Here is a 21059-nt window from a genome sequence, read left to right as displayed (position 1 = left end):
CCATTTTTCGTCTCTCCTCAATTCTCGTCTACTCCTCGACGCTCTAGCCCCGCCTGGCCTTTTATACTACTGACGCCCACCCGATCTTGTCAAAAGAGAGTCATCGCTGCCCTCTAGGGGCCAAAAATAGTCCTTAGGCACAACAGACAGACTTGAAACTTTCACCAGACATGCGGGAGGGTTTCCTCTACCCGTTTCAAAAAAAAAATAAAAAATCATTGGATGACGTCTTTTGACGTCATTGGCAGTGAAGCGTAGGTTTTTACTTGACGTCTTTAAACGTCAGTGGCAGTGAAAGAGTTAAGTGGCTTTAGTTAATTAATAATAGTGCCAAAACATATTCTGAACAATTTCAGTGTCAGAAGCACAGCAAATACAGTACATGGAGACCATGTTAGAAAAGCTGTTGACTAAACACTAAAGTTGTGAAATAGTTTCAGTTTTGCAATAAGCTTGTCTTCCTGTCATGATGTGGGCATCACCTTCCTCTTCTGTTCATGTAAATCCACAGTCATGCATCACATACAGTACATGCACTGCTCCAAGAAACAAAACTGCACTGGGGGTGAAATCATCACCATTTTTTTGGAGGGGGGGGTTGGCTGATGAATAAAAAGCTACAACAAACTCAAATCTACTGTGTATTTTTATGTATCTGCCTGTACTAGCAGCATCAATACCATAACAAGGGTAACGCTTTAAGATGGTCACTATGGTAATTGGTAACGCTTATCATGAATTGTACGAGCAACACAAAAACTGGGGTATTTTTGTAGATAAAACAATAAAAGTGAAGCCACATTTTTATGTAACTATATTAGCAGCATCCTCCTTAAATGCGCCAACATAAGGCACAACAGAACAAATATAAAGTCCACAAATAACTCACTCACCATAACGCTAATCAAGAGCCGCTCACCGCAAAGCGGGGCCATCATGTGTGGGAATCACCTGTAGCTGTAAGTCCATGCACCTTTCTTTTTCTTTTTGGTCATAGGCTTTTGTTTCCCCGTTGCAAAAAACTTTTCAAATACATCTGTTTTTTACTCATTTTGCTAACTTGTTTATTTAGCAACAGCGCAATGCGACCGAGATAGCCTCTTAACTTGCGTCAAGAGTCGTAGCAGAGAGAATCCGATCACTTTTTAAAATAAAATATTATTAAGCCTCTGCTAATCATTTAACTGGAAGTACAGTAAGTTTTTTATTCTTTCAACTGTGCGGCCAGCCCCAGTCCAAAGTGGCCCACGGCCTGGTGCTTGGGGACCACTAAAGTACACAATGCACACGACATCACATCCGCAGACAGAAGGCGGGAAATTCGACCCCAAATCGAGTTTGAAAACAATTGGCCAAAGGCTTCCGTGAGTACTCATTGTGAACATCTTATGTTTTAATCTACTAATTAGAAGATGTTTCAGTCATAAATGGTCAAATAAAACTGCTGCTGTAAAGATATTTTGGGGCAAATTGTTGCAAAGAGCAGCTGTTGCAAAGAGCAGCTTTAATCCCCGATTCCAACTCTTTGGTTGAACAGTGCAAGAACTTTTGCTCCTGTGCCGGCCACAAGAGGACAGCAAGTCATCTTTTCCCTTTTCCAATGGAAACAAGTAAGTGGGAGTTGCACAAAGGCCAAGTTGAGCTGAATGGTATCAACACCAGAGCTCCTGGCCATGCCGACTCAAAGCATCTGAATGGTGGTCATTATGTTGTCATGGTCAAAGGGGGCTTGTGACAGAAGTAGCTTGCTTTCAAGAGGCTGTTTGTCAGGCCAGGGTTCTTATCCAAGTACGAACATTTCCCCTCTTGTCACACCAGGTCTTGTTATGAACTTAACCCTCCTGGGATGATGCAGGTCAACACCAGGGTTGGGAGGGTTACTTTTAAAATGTAATCCGTTAGTTACAAATTACCTGCTAAAAATTAAGTTATTAACGTAATCCAAGTACCATAATATTAAAGGAATATAACATGATTACTTTTGGATTACTCCAATATTGAGTATGCTCATGAAGACAAAATAAAAATAATCACAACAATATATATTCTATACAATGTGCTCCTGCTATTTGCGGGTGATAGGGACCCGGGCAGCCTACAAGTCGTAAGAATTAAAAAGCATGTCGGCGATGGATGGATGGATGGATGGATGGATCCAATGAAGATGATGAAGCGTGACATCAACTGCAAAATGAACTTTTATCCCAGTCACAAGTTTAGCCGTGTATATGTTGTGCATGATGTTTAAATAGTGAATTGGTGGGAGTAAGATTTGTTTGGAAGGTGTAACTCACATTATGGCTGTAGGCTAGCAGGCTAGCTAACAAAAAGCTACAGCGCGTACGTAGCATGCCGCTGGACTCTTAGCTCAAACTTTCGCTCCGAGTAAGTTCCAGTGAATACCGGTCGCCATTTCCTCCTGTCCGTGAAGCTTTTTCAACCTGCCCGCGTGTGGACACGACTAGTCAGCTCGTTCGTTTCCACCTCCCCGACATGTAGCAACGGTCCCACTCGCACGCGCTCTCTCTTGCTCTGTCGCTCTCTGTCCTCTCTTGCTCTGTCGCCTCCCGGTCCGTTCTCTCTCATCACCATTCCTCCTCCTCCTCCCCCCTCTCCCTGCCGCCGCCCCTTCTTGTCGTCCCCCCCTGTCCCATCCCGTCCCCCTCCCCTGTCCGCCTTCCTCCCCTTCCCTGCGGCGGGGGCTGGGTTGTGGTGGGTGGGTCATGGGGTGAGCGGGGCTGTGGGCCGGTGGGGTGCCTGGTAGGCCTGCCGTGCCCCTTTCTGCTGCGTTGAGCTTGGGGCATCTACTGAAATTCAGAAATTCAAACACAATCACACATCCGTCTGGACACCATATGCAGGATACTCCTCCAGTGATGACGTAATGGTCGCAGTGACTGCGCGTGAACCGTCAGTCTGTCAACAACAATAGCGAATAGCCGTGTCGTAGTCGTTTTGCGCAGACTCCTTAGCTTGCATATGCTTTTGCAGAAAAATATTTTGCTTCTTTATTCCCACGTTCAACAAGCGGTGTTGTACTTGAATCACCCGCCATTGTCACTTCTTCTGTGTTCGTCTTTGTCATGTTGTTTTGATACATGCAAAGCCATGTTTGTTCTGTAGCTTGCAATAAAGTTAGAAAAGAAAAAGTGTTCGTCTTCTTTGCTGATTTTTCTTCTACGCTTCTCCGTTAACTCCCTGTGGCTGCGCTACAGTGCCACTCCAGACTTGGCATATACATTACAGCCTCTTCTTTTGGACACACGCAAGTCTTGAAATGAGATTTGTTTGAGGAATGAAGCCGGGTTTGTTTCAGTCTGAAGGAGCTGATTGGTGGACACAAAACCCTAACGACACAGACATGTACCATAAGAAGACAGGACATAAAACAAAACCGAATACAATTCAAAAAGAAAAAAGAAACACGACATTGTGACATGACATTATGTGTTTGATTTTTTAATTGTTCAATTGTTAGTAAATTAGTACAAATATATATACAGTGTATACTGTATATATTACTCCACAAAACTGACTGTGACCTTCTACACATTTGAAAAATATATAAAAACTAACAAACCCACTCTGAAAACTAATTACAACTAACTGACTGAGAAAAAAAAATCTCTCTGTCTCTCTCTTTCTCTCTCTCTTCGTAAAAATTGTAAGTAATCCCCATTTTTAATAAATGTACCTGTGATCTGATTACATGTTTTTTATAATCTAATTACGTAACGGTGGTACATGTATTCCGTTACTCCCCAACTTGGTCAACACTGATACATTTAAAAGTTGAAGTAAAAAAAGAATAGTGTGGTTATCGGTGGCTGGCTGATTAGTACGTTCGCCTCTCAGTCAGGGGTGAAAGTGGCTAGAATTTCTTAACAGAACTCCCTGACGTAAAGGCCGCTGTTTTTTTTTGTTTTTTTTTTTTAATGAGGTGAAAAATAGCAGATAACAAAAACACTGACGTGCACACATCGACGTGACTCGTCAGATACACAGAGAACGGAGCCGGTGCACAGAACTCCGTGGGATAAATAAATAATAAATATTGTTGGAAACGGATTACGCTCCACAAGCACACTGGAACAATTCAGAAGCGCTTTATGCTATGTTCACACCAAAATAGGGGGAAGCGTTCCACTGTTGTGCCAAAAGTATTTACCCCCGTACAAAAATTGCATGCCCTGCCGTGGGATATTATAACTTTTACCACAGAAAAGTGGAGATTCTTCGAAAAAGTTCCTTGTAAACAGATATTTAAACTTCAAACATCTGGAACAAAACAAAAAACCAGTAACATTCAGTCGTCTGAGCTTTTTCAATGTATATCTGAGATTTCCTACTGCGCGTGTGATCATTGAATGCAGCGTGAGTGCTTGCTTTTCTTTTTCTTCTTCGCAATACTTTTTTCTTGTTTCGAAACAAAGCCCACGTGTGTTTTTATGTATTTATTGAAAAACATGCGTTGTACCAGCAGGAGGGGATACATTTTTTTACGGGGGTATTAAGTGGCTGCCCGTGTTATTGCACGCAGGTGACAACAGACAGGACACTGTGTGTGACGTAGTCCAACCCCGAAGTCGATGTGGGACATATTTCAGCCTATCAGGCCTCGGGGTGAAATGCAAAGAAAGTTCAAATTTTTCAACTTTGGCGAATATGCGAATTTTCGCCGCACCGCACCGTGTCTCCAAACGCGTCCTCTGCGGGGCCCACGCACGCGCTCTTCCGCATGATATGCAATCGCGCCGCCTCACGCTCCCCTCGCTTTTAGTGACTTGTCAGTGTTGGGAACATTACCTTAAAAAAGTAATTAGTTATAGTTTTCTCATTACTTGTTTAAAAAAGTAACTGAGTTAGTAATTGAATTACTTCATAATAAAAGTAACTCGTTACCAGGCAAAGTAACTATTTTCACAATTTAAAAAAAAAAGTTTTATATCAAACAACTTGGATTTAAAAAAAATATATTATTATTATTATTACATTTTTACACAAGGAATTCAAATTACGTCCAGGCTATATAGGGTGTTTTCATTTATTTTTGTATTTATGTCACACAAATGCCTATAATATGACACATCATACAATATTAATAATAATAATTCATTTAATTTGGAGTGGAGTGGTTCTACCACTGCCAGTTACTACAGCAATCATAATAATAATACAAATAAAATAAATGCTGGATAGATGGTGATTTGTGGCACATATGTCATCTATAGGTAATTTGTAGACAGTCCTAGCTAGTCCCTCCAGGATTTCCCGGGCATTTTTTATGATTGTTGCGGGCTAAAATAATCAATAATAGATAAAAGAAATTGCCAATGCTATTAAAATATACAGTGCTTAATGCTATCATGGCCAAAATCATAGCCATAACCACTACTATATTTACTCCTCAGAATCATCAGCTTCCACTTGATCTCTCTGAAAAGCATATACTTTTGTACACTTGCAAATATGAGAGTATGGTGATATATCTTCAGTTTATAACTCTACACATATAAAGACGTGTTTAATAATTGGTTTACCTCAGAAAACTGCCTAACTCTAGGCTTAACATGCATCATTCACATACAAATGTCACTCCATCGCCTCCATGAGTGTGAGCATATTTCTTTCAACACTTTTCACATGTTTACCACTCGTGAAATAAGAGAAATACGATTGTTGGCGCTATGACTTACCGGTATCTTTGTCTCTGTTCTGGTGCTTGTGGAGTTGCAATATGGCTCTTGGTGGAACATAATTGTCAACAAATCGCTCCTAATGGCGGCCATTTTTTCTGCATGTCTCGGCTGTTATTTTTGATTATTGTCACTCTTGTCAAAGTTGTTTGGTCTCGTCTTAGGAAAAAAAAAAAGCATGAACATCATTACCAAATAAAAATGCACGAAGCGCCTCTCGCTGTTCAACATTCAACAAGGAAACGGTGACAGCTATTCCGTTTAATGCACTCAGCGGCGCCGCTCCGCCGCTCCTAGATTTGAGCCGCCACTCTATCGAGCCAATTTTAAAATGAGGATGTAGTAAATTAAGAGAAACAATCTCATTCTTATTTTTGGGTCAAGACTGACTTAAAAAATAGGCTGCAGAGCAACCACCTTGCTGCATGCATGATGCTGAGCATCAGCGGGCCACCTATCGGAGAGTTCGAATACAACAGAGCCTTAGAGCTCTTCTTTAAAAAAACAAGAAAAATGAATTGCTCTGAGACAGGGTCCAAGCTGTGATATTGATTAGGCAATGTACAGAAATTGTTTTTGTTTTTACTTTCATTTTCCATTCTTGTATTTATTTATTTGATTCCCTTTTTTTATTTTTACATTCAGCAGAGCACTGAATCAATTTTTTTGTGAAAGTAAAATTTGCACCCAAGTGTCATTTGTTTACACTATCACGGAATCATGGCGGAAGTTGTTCTCCCTCGGTCGCCCACCGGCTTAATACCCGGCCGACCTTACGACCATACAACACTCTCTCGCGGAGGTCCGCCGACGGCGGGGAGGCAGCGAGCCGGTGGCAAGGAGGCAGTTTCTTTCGCGAGCTGGCGACACGGGGCCCGCCTTCCTGCCAAATGACTTCTGATGTTCCCCCAGTGCATTTTTTACAGACATTGGCTGTGCCAACGAAGCAAAGGGGAAATATTATTTTCCTCACCATTCCCCGTTTCACATCGTCATTGGAGACGTGAACTTGCGCGCGCTCTGGAGATAATCAGGACCATTTTGACAAATACCAAATCCATTTTTTCCCCCAATATCTGGGTCGATACCCGATTCATGTATCCCTAGTGGTAAGCTACTGACGTAGCTGATGGAAGCGTGGCTGCCAGTGTGCACCAGTGGGCCCCTCCGACCACCACTAAACATTCGCACCTTTCAGACCCCAGTGTGAGTGACACTGGAGGCAATATGTATGAAGTGTCTTGCCCAAGGACACAATGACACATGACTCAGGTAAACAAATACCACGAGAATTCAGCTTGCTAGCAAGGTTATTATTAAGGATAAGCAGTGCAGAAAATAGATGAATCAGAATCATCTTTATTTGATTGGAATGGACACATGGCTCATTTAATTAAAAAGGAATGAACAAAGCTATTACATGACCTTTCACTATTGATGTTTACGTATAGTAAACATAGGTAGTGGAAGTAAAAACACATTGGACGTGACGTGGAAACAGGGTCTTGTTGAACTGGAGAAACATGTCTGAGGTGCCTGACATAGTGGAGGGCCAGTGGTGGTGGTTGTTAGGGGGGCATATTGTATGAGTGGGATAAATGAGGGGGCTAACAGCTGCTTGGGGGAGGGTAGTATGTACTACTCTGTTTTGGATTCATCGTACTCTGTGTGTGTGTGTGTGTGTGTGTGTGTGTTCCCAAGAAGTTTAGACCTCTTTTTGAGGGTCAAGACTTGATTTTAGAGTTTAGGTTTGAACTGGGTTATGGTAAGGGGCTAGGAAATGCATTATGTCAATGAGATGGCCCCACAAAGATAGTAAAACAAACGTGTGTGTGTGCGCGCGTGCGTGTGTTTCACATCCGTCAGTGCAAGCATGAAACTGAATGTGATGCCTTGTAAGCAAGCATGTGCAAGTGCATCACAGTAATAATAGGTTTAAAAACACAGGCATAGACATGAAGACAGGAGAATAGCTGTGACTGGCGGTGATGCACCATTCACAAACTCAGTGATTCACAGTTTTGGTCCAATGAACACGTTAAATAATGCATCCAGTTAGATTTCCTCCAGTGTGTTATTAGCAGCATACGAAGGAGGAGAATGACAGCAGAGTCAAGCCCTGACAAGTAGGGCCTTCTTGCCTGTAACCATGGCTTTCACATACTACTCTGAGAATATATATATAGCAAAGACACACAATTCCTAAACAAATTCACATGTATTGTTGTCCATTAGAAAATTTCAAAATGACAAGGTGCCGGGAAAAAAAAGCACTGCAGGCGCGTCTCAAGGCGCGGCTAGCAACATCCACTTTCAACTGACAATAAGCTAGGTGACGCCGCGTGCTTCCGCTGCCGACAATAAAACACATCGGCCGACTAGCGTCGAGACATGTCTTGACATTGACAACATTGTTGTCTACTATTCGCAGCGTATATTTACCTTCGGACAGCTCCAGGTCCAACTCCGCCAATTGGTCTCGAACCTCCTTCGGCAGGGCGGATAAATCCACGCTGCGGTCTGCCATGATTTCGCCGAAAAACACTCAAAAGGAGGGGACGCGGAGTCTGTACATGAAAAGCCACTGCAAGGGGAATAAAAAGTCCTCCCTCAAGACACAAAACAAGCATCCGAATGGGAGTGAGCGTCCATCCGTGCGGCTGGCCACTCCGCCATAATGGGAGAAACTCAGGAGCAGCCGCAACTAGCTACGCGGTCACGTGACTGCGTTTACTTCACTGTCGCCTCCTGCGGCGCCTCCTCCTCCGTTTTTCTTCTTCTTTTTGCTAAAATTGTGCGTCAGCGCCACCCATTGATCGACAAGGATTACTGCTTTGGTTTATAATCGTTCATTTGTTGTTTGAATCATAATGGCACAAAAGCTTAAAATTATGGAGGAACAATTCAAATTGTATGATCTGCAAAATACATTTTTATATTTGGAAAGAGCTAAAGGGGCATTTATTAGTTCAATAGTCGTTTGGAGGAAGGTAAAAATAAACAGCCTATAAAACAAAAAATTCAATAATACATTTCTAATTAATTATACTATCTTTGATAATCAATAGAAAGTCAATGAAGACGTAAGAACTTTTTATCGTAATCTGTATACTGTACATCCAAATGTTCAAGGGAGAACTGTCAGTTTTTTTTTTTAGACAATTCAGGAGGGTATAAAATAAATTGATAATTTTATGCAACATATGTAGGATGACTTTCAAATGGAAGAATTGGATTTTGTGATCAAACGGATGTCGAAAGGGAGATCTCCAGAGATTTTGAAACTAATAAAACAAGGACAAAATTATCCTTGCTCTCCTGTTGTTTTCACAGCCAGAGAAATTGTTTATCATTGATTTCGAAAATTTACCATTGTCATTGGGCAAACTTTAACATAAAATATTATTAAATAGATTAAAGTCCTTGAAGGTGGGGTCTTTAGTTTTGTCCTTTGTGTTTGTAAACAACCAATTCAAAACTGATCCTCCCATGGCTCAAACCCCACTCTTCTCTTCTCATCAACATTGCGCCTTCAGCGACAAGCTTCTCGCTCTGTGATTGGCTGGAGGGGTAAACATAGACTTTCCGCCCTCAAACGTCCCTCTCATGGCAAAACATAACAAAATGGCAAAATACAGGCGGTGGTGTGTGGTGGATGATGAAAAAAATCACCAACACACATTAACAGAAACCCAGAGGTGTTGATTGAGAAGGATTACATGTGTATACATCCAGTGTTTAAGAAGTGTCTATTTCTGAGTGAAAACTAAAGACCTCACCTTTAAGAACAGCTGGTCATAGATCTCAGCCTCAAATGCCTATTTTGCTTCCCTTAAACTGGAAATTTGAGTTTAAATTGAATTTTAAAAAATTAAAGCATATTGGTTAATGGAAGTATGGTTCATCAAGAACTAATGCTGACATGTGGGCATACTGTAGTTCCAACAACTGGAAAATCACATTTTAAACAATGAAACACAACATGGCAAACACATTTCTTCACTCTTTACTCATCTGAAGACAATTCTGGCACACGTAAACCGAGTTGCCAGAGGTGCATTTTTCATAGGCCCGTTCTTTGCATGTGACAACAAACCCCAAAATGATTGAGACAGGTTGCCCCAAACTACCATGTTGGCTAATACTTGCTCTAGTTTAAAGTTAGCTTAAAACAGAGCAGTGACTGAGGCATGACAAGATGCCTGAATCTCTCCTCTAACGAGTCCACATGATTTGCTGCTAGAATTTGTTTATGTACAACGCCTATTTCAATATATATGAAGTTAAAAATTGTTATTTTGGGTTGTGCAAAACAGATAACTGGCACTCATCTCAGCTCACAATGTGCCGTTCTCTTCTCAGACAGTACACAACCCCTGACCGTTTATACAAAGTATTCCCCTTTTCCATTGTGCCCTCTGGTGGAGAAGACAATTCCAATGTGACAACTTACCCCTGATACAACTAGCCTCGGTCTACCCTACTTTTCTAAGTCATATTTGCCCACACTTTTTTCTTGTCATTGTTAATAATAATTATAATCACCGGTATTATTATTTATTACAATAATACAAAAAACAATGTTTTACAACAATTTGGTTTTAGAAGTGCATTATATTTGTAACTGATTTAATGGATAGTTAGGGTACCTTTTTAATTTACAGACTTTATAGAATAACGTTCTGAAAGAGAATATAACAAATTCTGCAGTGTAATACCTTTACCCTTGATTCCGAGTTGTTTTTATGTATAGCCTAACAATGCATCAAAGGTATTGCCAATTCTAGTGATAGAAGAATGTATTCTGTCTGATGAAAAATGTCAAAAACATTGTTTGGTTCAGCTTTGTAAACGGGTACATTTTGTCAGTATTTTGCAGCAGCAATCAGCAGTGATTTGTTAAATGTACTGTGTAACTAGTCTAGTTTCTCTTCTGGATGATGGCGACAATGAGTGGTCAACGTGTGTGTGTGTTATCAGATTTGAGCTGTTATGTTTTTCTTTTAATGGCTTGCGATAGATGCTTTTTTCCCCCATTGATATATATGTATTTGCACAAAGTACCCATCGCGGACCGGTCTTGCAGACACTGACTTGAGTATTAATTATGGATCATAAGGGGAAATCAGTGGTATCAAACGGTGACCTGGATAAATGGGAAGTTTCATTCACAGGCATAAGTGATAGTTCAGGGTTTGTTTGTTTTTTAAACACCTTTCAATACAACTAGTTGACTTATTAGGTTAGTGTGGTATTTCAATGAATAAATGCCAAAAGCATAGCGCGCTGAGCATACAAAAATGTATAAAACACGTTTTATTTCTTACTTTGTTGAAATTCTTAGTATATGATCTGCATCTGAATTTGAGAACTATAGTTAACAATGAGAACAAACATAACAGTGCTGTTTTGCCAACAAACACTAACTGAAAGCAAGTGCGTTGCAATGTTAATAACATCTTTCTTTTATGAAAACTGCAGCAAAACTGTGTGTGTTCATAGTATTCCACTTGGACATGCATGAAAAAGTAAATATATTCATATGATACAGATTTTTACAATACAAGGACACATCATCCAATTATCAGTCTACCATGGGAGTGTTACAAAAATAACCTGTACGCAACGGTAACATCGTTGCAACATATTCAACAAACTGCTCCTTTCACTATAACTGCAGGTCAAATGTATGCTTAATGACCATAATCAGTACTGGTCATCATTTAGGGGAAAATACCAAATTTACCATAAAGTGTTCTGTAGCAGGTTGTATAGCACTGGGAGGATGAAGAAATGAAGGTGTGTAAAGGTGGCAAATCCAGGTCCACAAAGTAAAAAACTTGCTAGTTTGGCTTTAGCTCCACGTGCTAGCTAGCGAGCTCCCTAGCTAGCTCCCCGGGTGCTCGGATACCTGCTAGGGAGCTAGCTAGCTAGCACAAGGGGCTAAAGCCAAACTGTGCCAGGGGTTTTCACTAAAATGTATACAAATACATTTAAAAAGTAGTCAAATGTGAAAGGAGTTATTCCTCCATTGATGTTTTACAGTACAGATAAAAGGAAAATAAATGATATAGTTTGATATTTTAAATATCTTGAAATAAAATATTCTCAGAGTAAGAACAGCATGAAAGAATAATGAAGCAAAGCAACCACATTCCTGCAACTTTTAGTGCAAAGGACATGCCCGTACATTTGTAGTAAAATCTTATTTTTTTTTGCAAATATATGACCATCGAGGCATAAAAGGAATTTCAAAACATGACAAGAAAACGAAGAAAAACATATGCATATCTTGCAGCCCCATTTCTACACACAGTATTGTTTCCATAATAAATTGTTCAGTATATTTTTCTCCGTAAAGAATGTTTATGTGGGAAAATGAGAAGGCACACATAGATTTTAAGGCCAACTGATCAGACACTTGAAGTGCAAATCAAAGCAGTGATATCATGTCAAGATATACAAGACATTTGGAGGTCGACTAGTCCCCTCTGGAAGTATTGGAACAGCAAGGTCAATTCCTTATAGTTTTCCTGTCATGGTAATTACATGTAGATGCGTTAAAATTTAGGATTGAGCACCTTCTGTTTGAAGCCACCTCTCAATTAAGCAAAAGTATTGGAACAAACATTAACATTTAATAATTGGTGGTATAATCCTTACTTGCAGTAACTGCATCAAGGCAGTGACCCAATGACTTCATCAGACTATTGCATTTTTTCATTTGAACTGTTTTCCCAGGCCTTTACTGTAACCTCGTTTCGCCCTTCAGTCTCTTCAGGAGGTAAAATGCATGCTCTATTGGGTTAACGTCATAAGACCTTCCATTTCCCCCCTGATGAAGTTGTGTTGGCAGTGTGTTTTTGGCCATTGCCTTATTGCATGATGAAGCTTCTCACCATAGAATTTGGATGCATATTTCTGTAAATTGCCAGACCAAATGGTTTTGTGGACTTCAGAGTTCAGTCTGCTGCTGCTATCATAAGTTCTATCATCAATAAAGACGAGGTGCCCGTTCCAGAAGCAGCCATGCAAGTCCAAGCCTCTCTTCTCTTCAGCTCTGAAATGTTTTTTTTTCTCCCATAGCCAGTTCTCTGGTCTTTATGTTTGCTTAACAGCAATCAGTTTTCATATGTGAAACCCAAAGGGGTGATTTCAAACAAAAAGTGCTGTGTCCTGAGTTATTCAACACATCTGCATGTAAATATGAAATAAAACCTGTAATTCTCAACTTTTGTCTCAAACCCAAATATCTTCAGCATACAACAAAAACAAAGCTGTTTTAATATTTTTGAAGGGGACTGTATTATATATGGCTTTGTATTGTTTTATTTATTTATTTTTGGTAAGGAGCACATGGGATGCATCCCATTGGTCTCAGCAGCAAGAATGTGCAACTGTCCTGAGTTACAGTCCCACACCTTGAAAAGGAAGCGTTCCCAAGATGGAAGCAAATTTCCTTCAGGAGGGAATACATGTTGCTGACTCACAACTCATTTGAGTATTTTAGCCACGGCTTTGTACTCATCTTGGAGAACATGCCAACAATTTTGAGGAGCTGCACATAAAAGCAGGGCAAAAAAAGAAAATACATCCAGCTATCATATATGATTAGGCATAAGCAAAGCACTATGTTGGGATACACACACAGCCATTGAGTTGATAGGATTTCTCGTAAAGCGGTGTAACATGAGGTAAGATTTTTAAGTTGACATCAGTGTGTGGGAAGCACTTTGTTGTTGCATGTTTGCATGTGTATATGCAAGTGTGTTTGCGTGACTTAAAAGTAGAGGCACTCTTTTTTGGGGGGTGAAAACGTTTTAAAAGCTGGATTTACACCGCATGCGTCAAGTTACAATTTTTGGCACAATTGGGATGAAAATGACCATGAACTCTGCATATGCATCTGCACACAATGGTTTCAACTGCAGGGACAATTTAAGATTATAAATCAGTTGTGACCAAACTATGGCCGGGGGCCATTTGCAGCCCCACCCATTGTTTTTTTGATTGGTGTGGCCAGTCAAGGAAGTGTGGCTGTTGAAAAAGTGGGGGGTCGTGAATTATGGGGACTACCAGTACCATTAATAACGATTTTCTAGATATGCAAAGACAATTAAATTTACAACTAATATAGTAATACAATTTCTGTGGATTATAAAGATAATGTAGTTTCAGAAACAAAAATGTTTTTCTATTTTTAGTGTCAAGGTCCAATTTGTGACGATATTAAAAACTCATTCCCTCCTAGCCATTTTCACTAAAGCAACCCCCTTCGCTCCCGGCTGTTTTACTGGATTTTGACAGATTTTGCAAGGCCACAGAATATTGTGTTCTATTGCTAAAAAAACATGGAACCTACCAAAGATTAGAGTCTCTTCTTTCATCAGGAAAACAAAGTATATTTCTATCTGTTTCCATTTTGCAGCAATTAGCATTAGAATATAGCTAAGTTTCATCATTATTAACATTACTGTTGGAAACAATGGGGAAAAGAGTTTCTTGCAACATGGCCCTGGCTGATCTCGTATATTCTGCTGCCACCTGCTGGACGTTTTTTTGTAATAACTACAATTGCTTTAAGCAACTTCTTCAGGTCAGTGGCTGCATCAAAGCCTTCTGTATGCTCTGGCATAAATAAAACAAAAACCGTATAAATACATTTTTGGGACCATGGCAATATTTAAAATAGGACGTTTTTTTATATGTTTTTGGGAGCAAATTAGTTAATAATCCTCAAGTATGGTTATGTTACTGCAGATTATGCTTGGTTTGGTTCTGAATGTGGAGATGCGATTCAGCTGCTGCCCAGTTGCGGAGCGGATCTATTTTAGTGAGAGGCAAGGTTGCGAGCCAGCCCAAAACTTTAAAACTTTACTATTTCAACAAAAGCCTTTCTATAGCAGTTTTACAAAATATTATATTAGCAATGTATTATAGCTTTATTGATTGGTTTTAGCGTGTTTAATATTAAAAAAAAATTAAAACCACCCCTTCCATTTTTTGCATATGTGACCCTGATTTGGACACCCCTAATGTGAATAGAATTGTACTATACAGAACTGTAATATTTTATAAGGAGGTTAGCTGCATTGAAACCAGTGGGAGGAAAGGCTAAGTCCAGGCCAACTAAACACCATGTAATATTTTAATGTCTATGTTGTTTACTTCCAAGTTATCACTTGTGTGGCTGTTCCCATGCATTCTGGAACCGGTGTGCAGGCGGCTTGTTTCAGGTGTTCAGTATATGAAACCGCAGTGATACCGGGTGGGACATGGGTGAACCTAAAAAAAACATTGAATCTGATATAGACCAGTGAGATGCTAATGGATCAGTCTCCATTTTCACTTAGTGCTTCTCATCAAGCATCAACAGACGGACTCAAATGCGGCAAACCTGGCACAGAAGGTCCAACTCAAAGTCCTTTGGGTAATATCAGTTTTACCAGAGTAAGAGTCCAATCCAGCCACAGGCCAATCTAATAGATGCTTCGACATGCTGTGTAAATCCAGCCCAAACAGGCTTGAGTGTTGTCTGCAATGTTGTGTGTGAGTGGTACATGTCAACCGTTGAGTGAGGGCGTGAAAACACAACGAGGAGCAAAAGGGGGAGTCCAGCCCCTGTCATCTATGGCAAAGTGAACAGGAAGCTCTCTCAAAAAGTGTCAGTCCATTTCCAGAAGGCTGCTACTGAGCTCCAGGCCACCACAGAAGAGGGGATTGAATGGGCCGGGAAGACGGCGCTCTTCTTCCTCGAATGACAAACACCAGGGGAGTCCACGTGGCGGCATTGCTCATCATCTGGCAGCCGACTGCGAATGTGCGGCCATGATGATGTGAGAGGCTACGCTCTCCACGTTTTGCTGCTGACCAAACCCGGCCAGCACAGACATGGCCATGGCTTCGGCCGCCGCCCTCGAGCTCAGGCCGTTGTGGCCGGCCGAGGGGCTGGGCGCCAACGAGCTGTGCTGGATCACCGGCGCGGGGGAACCCGATTGCTCTGAGGAATCTTTCATGCTCTCGTCCACAGCTACTGTGAATGAAAAATGCAAAGTTGGACTTTAAGCTGGCCGTACTTCCCCTTAGAGGGGATATTCGAACAAGAGCACTCAGCACTCTTGTAGGTGGAAGGCAGCACTGTCTCCTAAAATCTGCTAGCCAGATCCAAGGTTATTTTAGTTAATGAAAACTAACACAATAATTCCCCCCAAAATTTTGGTAATGAAATAGAATAAAAACGAAAATGCTTTTTAAAAAACAAAAACTAACTCAAACTACATTTTACATTTAGAAAACTAACTATAATTATTAGACAGCACTAGAAAGAAGTTCATGGAGCACTACAAATGTTTCTTTACATTTGGAATGAAAACTGTTTATTTTGGATGTCTACCTCAGGATTTACTTTACTGATTGCAAACAGAAAACTAACAACAAAAATGGTTGTCACAGGATATCCCTAATTTGGCAACCTGGTGGGATATAATAATGGACATTTACAAAATGGAAGACCTAACAGCATTTGTAAATCAGAATCACGGTTGGTTTGAGACTTGTTGGGAAAATGGTTAAGGTACATTAAAATCAAACAGCCCAATTTAATTTTGAATTAGGATAATTTGAAAACGATGTTCACATTGTTTATATTGTTTTAATTTGTACTTTTTTTTTTTTTTAGATGCGAAAATTTCTTAGGGCGGGATTAATGATGATGTGCTCCACTCAAATGCAGCGCTTGGTAAGAAATGCGTTATTTTACCATAGTGTTTATTAAATATTGCACACATTTAAAAAAAAAAAAAAAAAAAAAAAAAAAAAAAAAAAAACTAATGCTAAAACTAACTAAAACTAAAAAACTAAGCATTTTTTAAATAATAAAAACTAATAAAAAATAACAGAACTGCCCTCAAAACTAATTAAAACTAAATTCAAAACAAAATAAAAATTAACGAAAATGAAAATTCCAAAACTAACAAGACAAAGTGCAATTTCTGCAGAAATTGCTTGGGAATGCTGAAAAGCAAAATGCTATTAGCTGAATGCTAAGACTTGAATGCATGTACTTATGAAGTAAATTGAAAGATAAATTATGCAAAAAATAAAATTGTAGTTAAATGACAAATAAAAAAACCTGCAATCTAAGGTGGAATTTAATCATTTCGGTGAAATCATAATCCATTTCCTGATCTGATAACTAACTTACTAACTCTTGGTATCGAACCATCGAATGTACTAAAACATGGTCCAAGCAGGGATTGAACCCAGGTACTCTGTGGTGGCAGGCAATTGCTCTAACCAAAAGTGCCGTCTGATGCTGAAAGATAAGATAAGATGCATTTAATCATTTCAGCGAAATTATAATGCATTTCTTGATATGGTAGTCAGTTGGTATACATGTATTTCAATTAGCATAATGGCCATGGATATATTTGCAATGTACAGTCAAAGGTGGGATTCGAACCTGCGACCTTCTGGTTACTGGACAATGCACTTTACCAACTGCGCTAATGAGCAGTATGAGACAGGTGGTAATGATAAGTGGTATGCATGGAAGTGGTCGTGGAAATGGGAGTTAGAAATTTAATGAATGGAGGAAAAAATGATATTTAAAGTTAAATTGTGAGAATACTGTTAATAATGTGAAATCAGACGATATATCAGACATGAATTTTTGAAGCAAGTTGAAATTTGAATGGTGTAAATTGGAAATATTTATGTGGGAGTTGTTACACGGCAAAAAAGTGTGGAGAATAAAAATCACATCAACATATGTTAATATACAATAACTCTAACTCTGGTCAGAACTGCACTAAAAATGCTAACTAGAAAAATTCCCGCGGAAATTTTGAATGGGACTGCTGACTCTTGCAAGGTGGAAAGACGCATGTATGTAGTACTTGTAGTCATAGTAGTAGTAGTATAGTAGTAGCAAGTACTTGTAGTAGTAGTAGTAAGTAATACTTGTACTAATATAAGTAGTGCTTGTAGTTGTAGTAATTTTAATAGTAGTCAAATGGTCAAGATGGCCGCCGCCCTGGGTGGGCGGAGTGGCGAGAATTCTGGGCGTACCTAATCAATTGGCCAAGCTGGCCGGCGCCCTGGCCGAGCGGAGTGGCGAGAATCCTGGGCGTACCTAATCATTGGCCAAAATGGCCGCCGGCCCGGGTGGGCGAGGGGGAGAGAGTCCTTGGCGTACCTAATTAATTGGCCAAGATGGCCGACGCCCTGGGCGTGCAGAGTGGCGAGAATCCTGGGCGTACCTAATCAACTGGCCAAAATGGCCGCCGCCCCGGGTGGGCGGAGGGGAGAGAATCCTTGGTGTACCTAATTAATTGGCCAAAATGGCCGCCGCCCTGGGCGAGCAGAGTGGCGAGAATCCTGGGCATACCTAATCAATTGGCCAAAATGGCCGCCGACCCGGGTGGGCGAGGGGGAGAGAGTCCTTGGCGTACCTAATTACTTGGCCAAGATGGCCGCCGCCCTGGGCGAGCGGAGTGGCGAGAATCCTGGGCGTACCTAATCAATTGGACAAGATGGCCGCCGACCCGGATGGGCGAGGGGGAGAGAGTCCTTGAAGTACCTAAATAATTGGCCAAGATGGCCGCCGCCCTGGGCGAGCGGAGTGGCGAGAATCCTGGGCGTACCTAATCAATTGGCCAAGATGGCCTCCGCCTTGGGTGGGCGGAGGGGAGCGAATCCTTGGTGTACCTAATTAATTGGCCAAGATGGCCGCCGTCCTGGGTGGGCAGAGTGGCGATAATCCAGGGTGTACCTAATTAATTGGCCAAAATGGCCGCCGCCCTGGGCGAGCGGAGTGGCGAGAATACTGGGCGTACCTAATCAATTGGCCAAGATGGCCGCCGACCCGGGTGGGCAAGGGGGAGAGAGTCCTTGAAGTACCTAAATAATTGGCCAAGATGGCCGGCGCCCTGGCCGAGCGGAGTGGCGAGAATCCTGGGTGTACCTAATCAATTGGCCAAGATGGCCACCGCCCTGGGTGGGCGGAGGGGAGTGAATCCTTGGTGTACCTAATTAATTGGCCAAGATGGCCGCCGCCCTGGGTGGGCAGAGTGGCGATAATCCAGGGTGTACCTAATTAATTGGCCAAGATGGCCGCCGCCCTGGGCGAGCGGCGTGGCGAGAATCCTGGGTGCACCTAATTAATTAGCCAAGATGGCCGCCGACCCGGGTGGGCGGAGGGGAGAGAGTCCTTGGCGTACCTAATTAATTGGCCAAGATGGCCGCCACCCTGGGCAAGCGGAGTGGCGAGAATCCTGGCCGTACCTAATCAATTGGCCAAAATGGCCGCCGTCCTGGGCGAGCGGAGTGCCGAGAATCCTGGGCATACCAAATCAATTGGCCAAGATGGCCGCCCGTACATAGGCCAAGCCTTGAGTACACCAAGAAAAAAAAGGGGTTAGTTGAGCTCAACAGTAAGAGAGATGATTGGCTGAGGCAGTTGCTATGCAGAAGTGAGAGACCGGGCAATATAGCTAAAAAAAAAGCACTATTTAAATAGCAGTGGATTCCATTGCATTAAAAAAAAATGATAATAATGTGTTTTATTTTTATTTTTATGTATTTTAAAAAAAAATGTAAATGAGCTGAACAGTTCAAAATTCAAACGATTGAAATCGGTCAAGAAATGTGGAAGTTAACCATAATCAACATAAACTAAAAGTATCTTACTGTCCCTTTAAGAAGAATGCACATTCACGCACACACATTTGATTTTAACTTGTTGGACACCTTTGACTTGGAGACGTCACGCATACACATTCCATTGATATTGTATGAGATACGCACACCTCGAACAAAAGCCTCTCACGACTTAACGGTTTAAGATGCAGATTCCAGAAATGGCTCGTTAGAACGGCAGATGAAAAATGACCAAATGAGAGCAGGTTGAAAAATTTATCCAAAATGAAGAGGAAAAAGCCGCCCAAATTAACATGGAAAAGATAGGCGAGTTAGTCCGACTTCTCCTCGCTTAAAGTGAAAATAAAGGTACTAAATGACACCTTAGCCAAATAAAAGTTAGTTTTTCTGAAGGAAGACACTTGTGACTACAAAATGTGAGCATTTGACGTCTAGTGAGAAAAGATTGTGGCCATGGTGACGAGTTGAAGTGAAACTTTTGAAAATAGATTTTTTTAGTTCCCGTCACTCTAAGGCTAATTGCTCCACTGAAGCCGACGCAAAAAGGCTATTTGTTTCCCGTTTGCTCATTGTCTTTGAACCTGCACAGAGGGGAGCGCTTACATTCCTTAAAAAAAATTGCACTGAGGTAAAGATGAGAAAAATTACTACAAAATGAGCTAAAATTCATATCGGTCGGTTAACGTATGCGCGCGCAGCGTGTCTTGGAAAAAGGTGCTTGAATTGATTTGATCACTTTCGGTTTCCCATTCATTCCTATGGGACTTTTTTTGGGGAATTGCGTCGCCATGGTAACTCGGAATTCCTAGAAAAATAATAGCGCAGCGAGTCAGATCGAGCTGCATCGTTTGATACCTCATTTGTCCCGGTGCGATGTACGGTACGGGCCGCATTTTTGCGGAAAAATCACTGGAAGATGATATAATAAAAAAAACAACAACAATAAACCCATTTCCTAGGTAGAATAACAATATGTGTCTGCTTGCTTCGCTCAGCAGTCCCATAATAATTTCCCAAAGTCTCATGGCAACGTATTTTCCTCACTCTGCTCACCCAGGTAAGTAGCTTTCTTCTGCAGGGTGGTGACAGGACAGTCCTTGTGCGCCAGCAGCAACTGCTTCAAATGAGCCACCTCATTTCGCAACAGAGACACCTCGTTCTGGACAAAGCAAAACAATTAGGAACCGATAACCCTAAGTGCAAAAATGACTGGCAAACAACAATTCCCAATATACGGATAATTCATCCCAAAACGACAAGGTACCATTGTCTGACTTCAGACAGTCTCAGTGTAATTTGCTCCCTACCGACAGCGAGACGTTCATGCTGCTGAGTTCCTCTGCCTTTTTTTCCAAAGAGTTGACCCACAGTTTGCGTTTCTGCCTGCAGCGTGATGCCGCCGCCCGATTTCTCTCCAGGAAGCGCTGCCTCCGCTCGTCTGGGTCATCGTCTGCCGTCCGTCGCCGACGCCCACCTGTGGGCTGTGCTGGTGATACCTGCAGATGGGTGGGTAGGCGGGGTGCAGGCGCACACAGACACCATAAAAAAATTAAGCTTGAGTCATCACTTGGTTATTTCTTGATTACATCACAGTCTTAAAAAAAAAAACAGGACTGAGGCTTAAACAAACAAAGGTCAGCCACGTCTTCTGAAAGAACAATGGTGGACAGCAGAGAGCATCCAGTGAAACTTAGTAAAAAGTAA

At 41.3% G+C, this 21059-nt stretch overlaps 2 protein-coding genes across 7 annotated transcripts in view; both read right to left on the bottom strand.

Annotated features, from left to right (window-relative positions):
- The window catches only part of dip2ba (disco-interacting protein 2 homolog Ba), a 72460-nt gene extending 64030 nt beyond the window's left edge, over positions 1-8430 (bottom strand). For all 4 annotated transcript variants that reach the window (XM_077553006.1, XM_077553027.1, XM_077553016.1 and 1 more), the window contains exon 1: positions 8139-8430. In XM_077553006.1, coding sequence (XP_077409132.1) covers positions 8139-8223 — 85 coding nt within the window. In that variant the 5' untranslated portion in view covers positions 8224-8430. The remainder of the gene's footprint in view (positions 1-8138) is intronic.
- A 2567-nt stretch (positions 8431-10997) lies between these two features.
- Positions 10998-21059, bottom strand: part of atf7a (activating transcription factor 7a) — a 37912-nt gene continuing 27850 nt past the window's right edge. For 2 of the 3 annotated variants that reach the window (XM_077553145.1, XM_077553128.1), the window contains 3 exons: positions 20663-20851; positions 20409-20514; positions 10998-15729 (listed from right to left, as the gene is read on the bottom strand). In XM_077553145.1, the coding sequence (XP_077409271.1) occupies positions 15494-15729; positions 20409-20514; positions 20663-20851 (531 nt within the window). In that variant the 3' untranslated portion in view covers positions 10998-15493. The remainder of the gene's footprint in view (positions 15730-20408; positions 20515-20662; positions 20852-21059) is intronic. The other variant, XM_077553135.1, reaches the window with a different exon arrangement.

Source organism: Vanacampus margaritifer, chromosome 1 (genome assembly GCF_051991255.1).
Source record: "Vanacampus margaritifer isolate UIUO_Vmar chromosome 1, RoL_Vmar_1.0, whole genome shotgun sequence".
NCBI classification, from domain to species: domain Eukaryota; kingdom Metazoa; phylum Chordata; class Actinopteri; order Syngnathiformes; family Syngnathidae; genus Vanacampus; species Vanacampus margaritifer.
The sequence above is the reverse complement of the archived record's forward strand: the minus strand, read 5'-3'. Positions and strand labels throughout refer to the sequence as shown.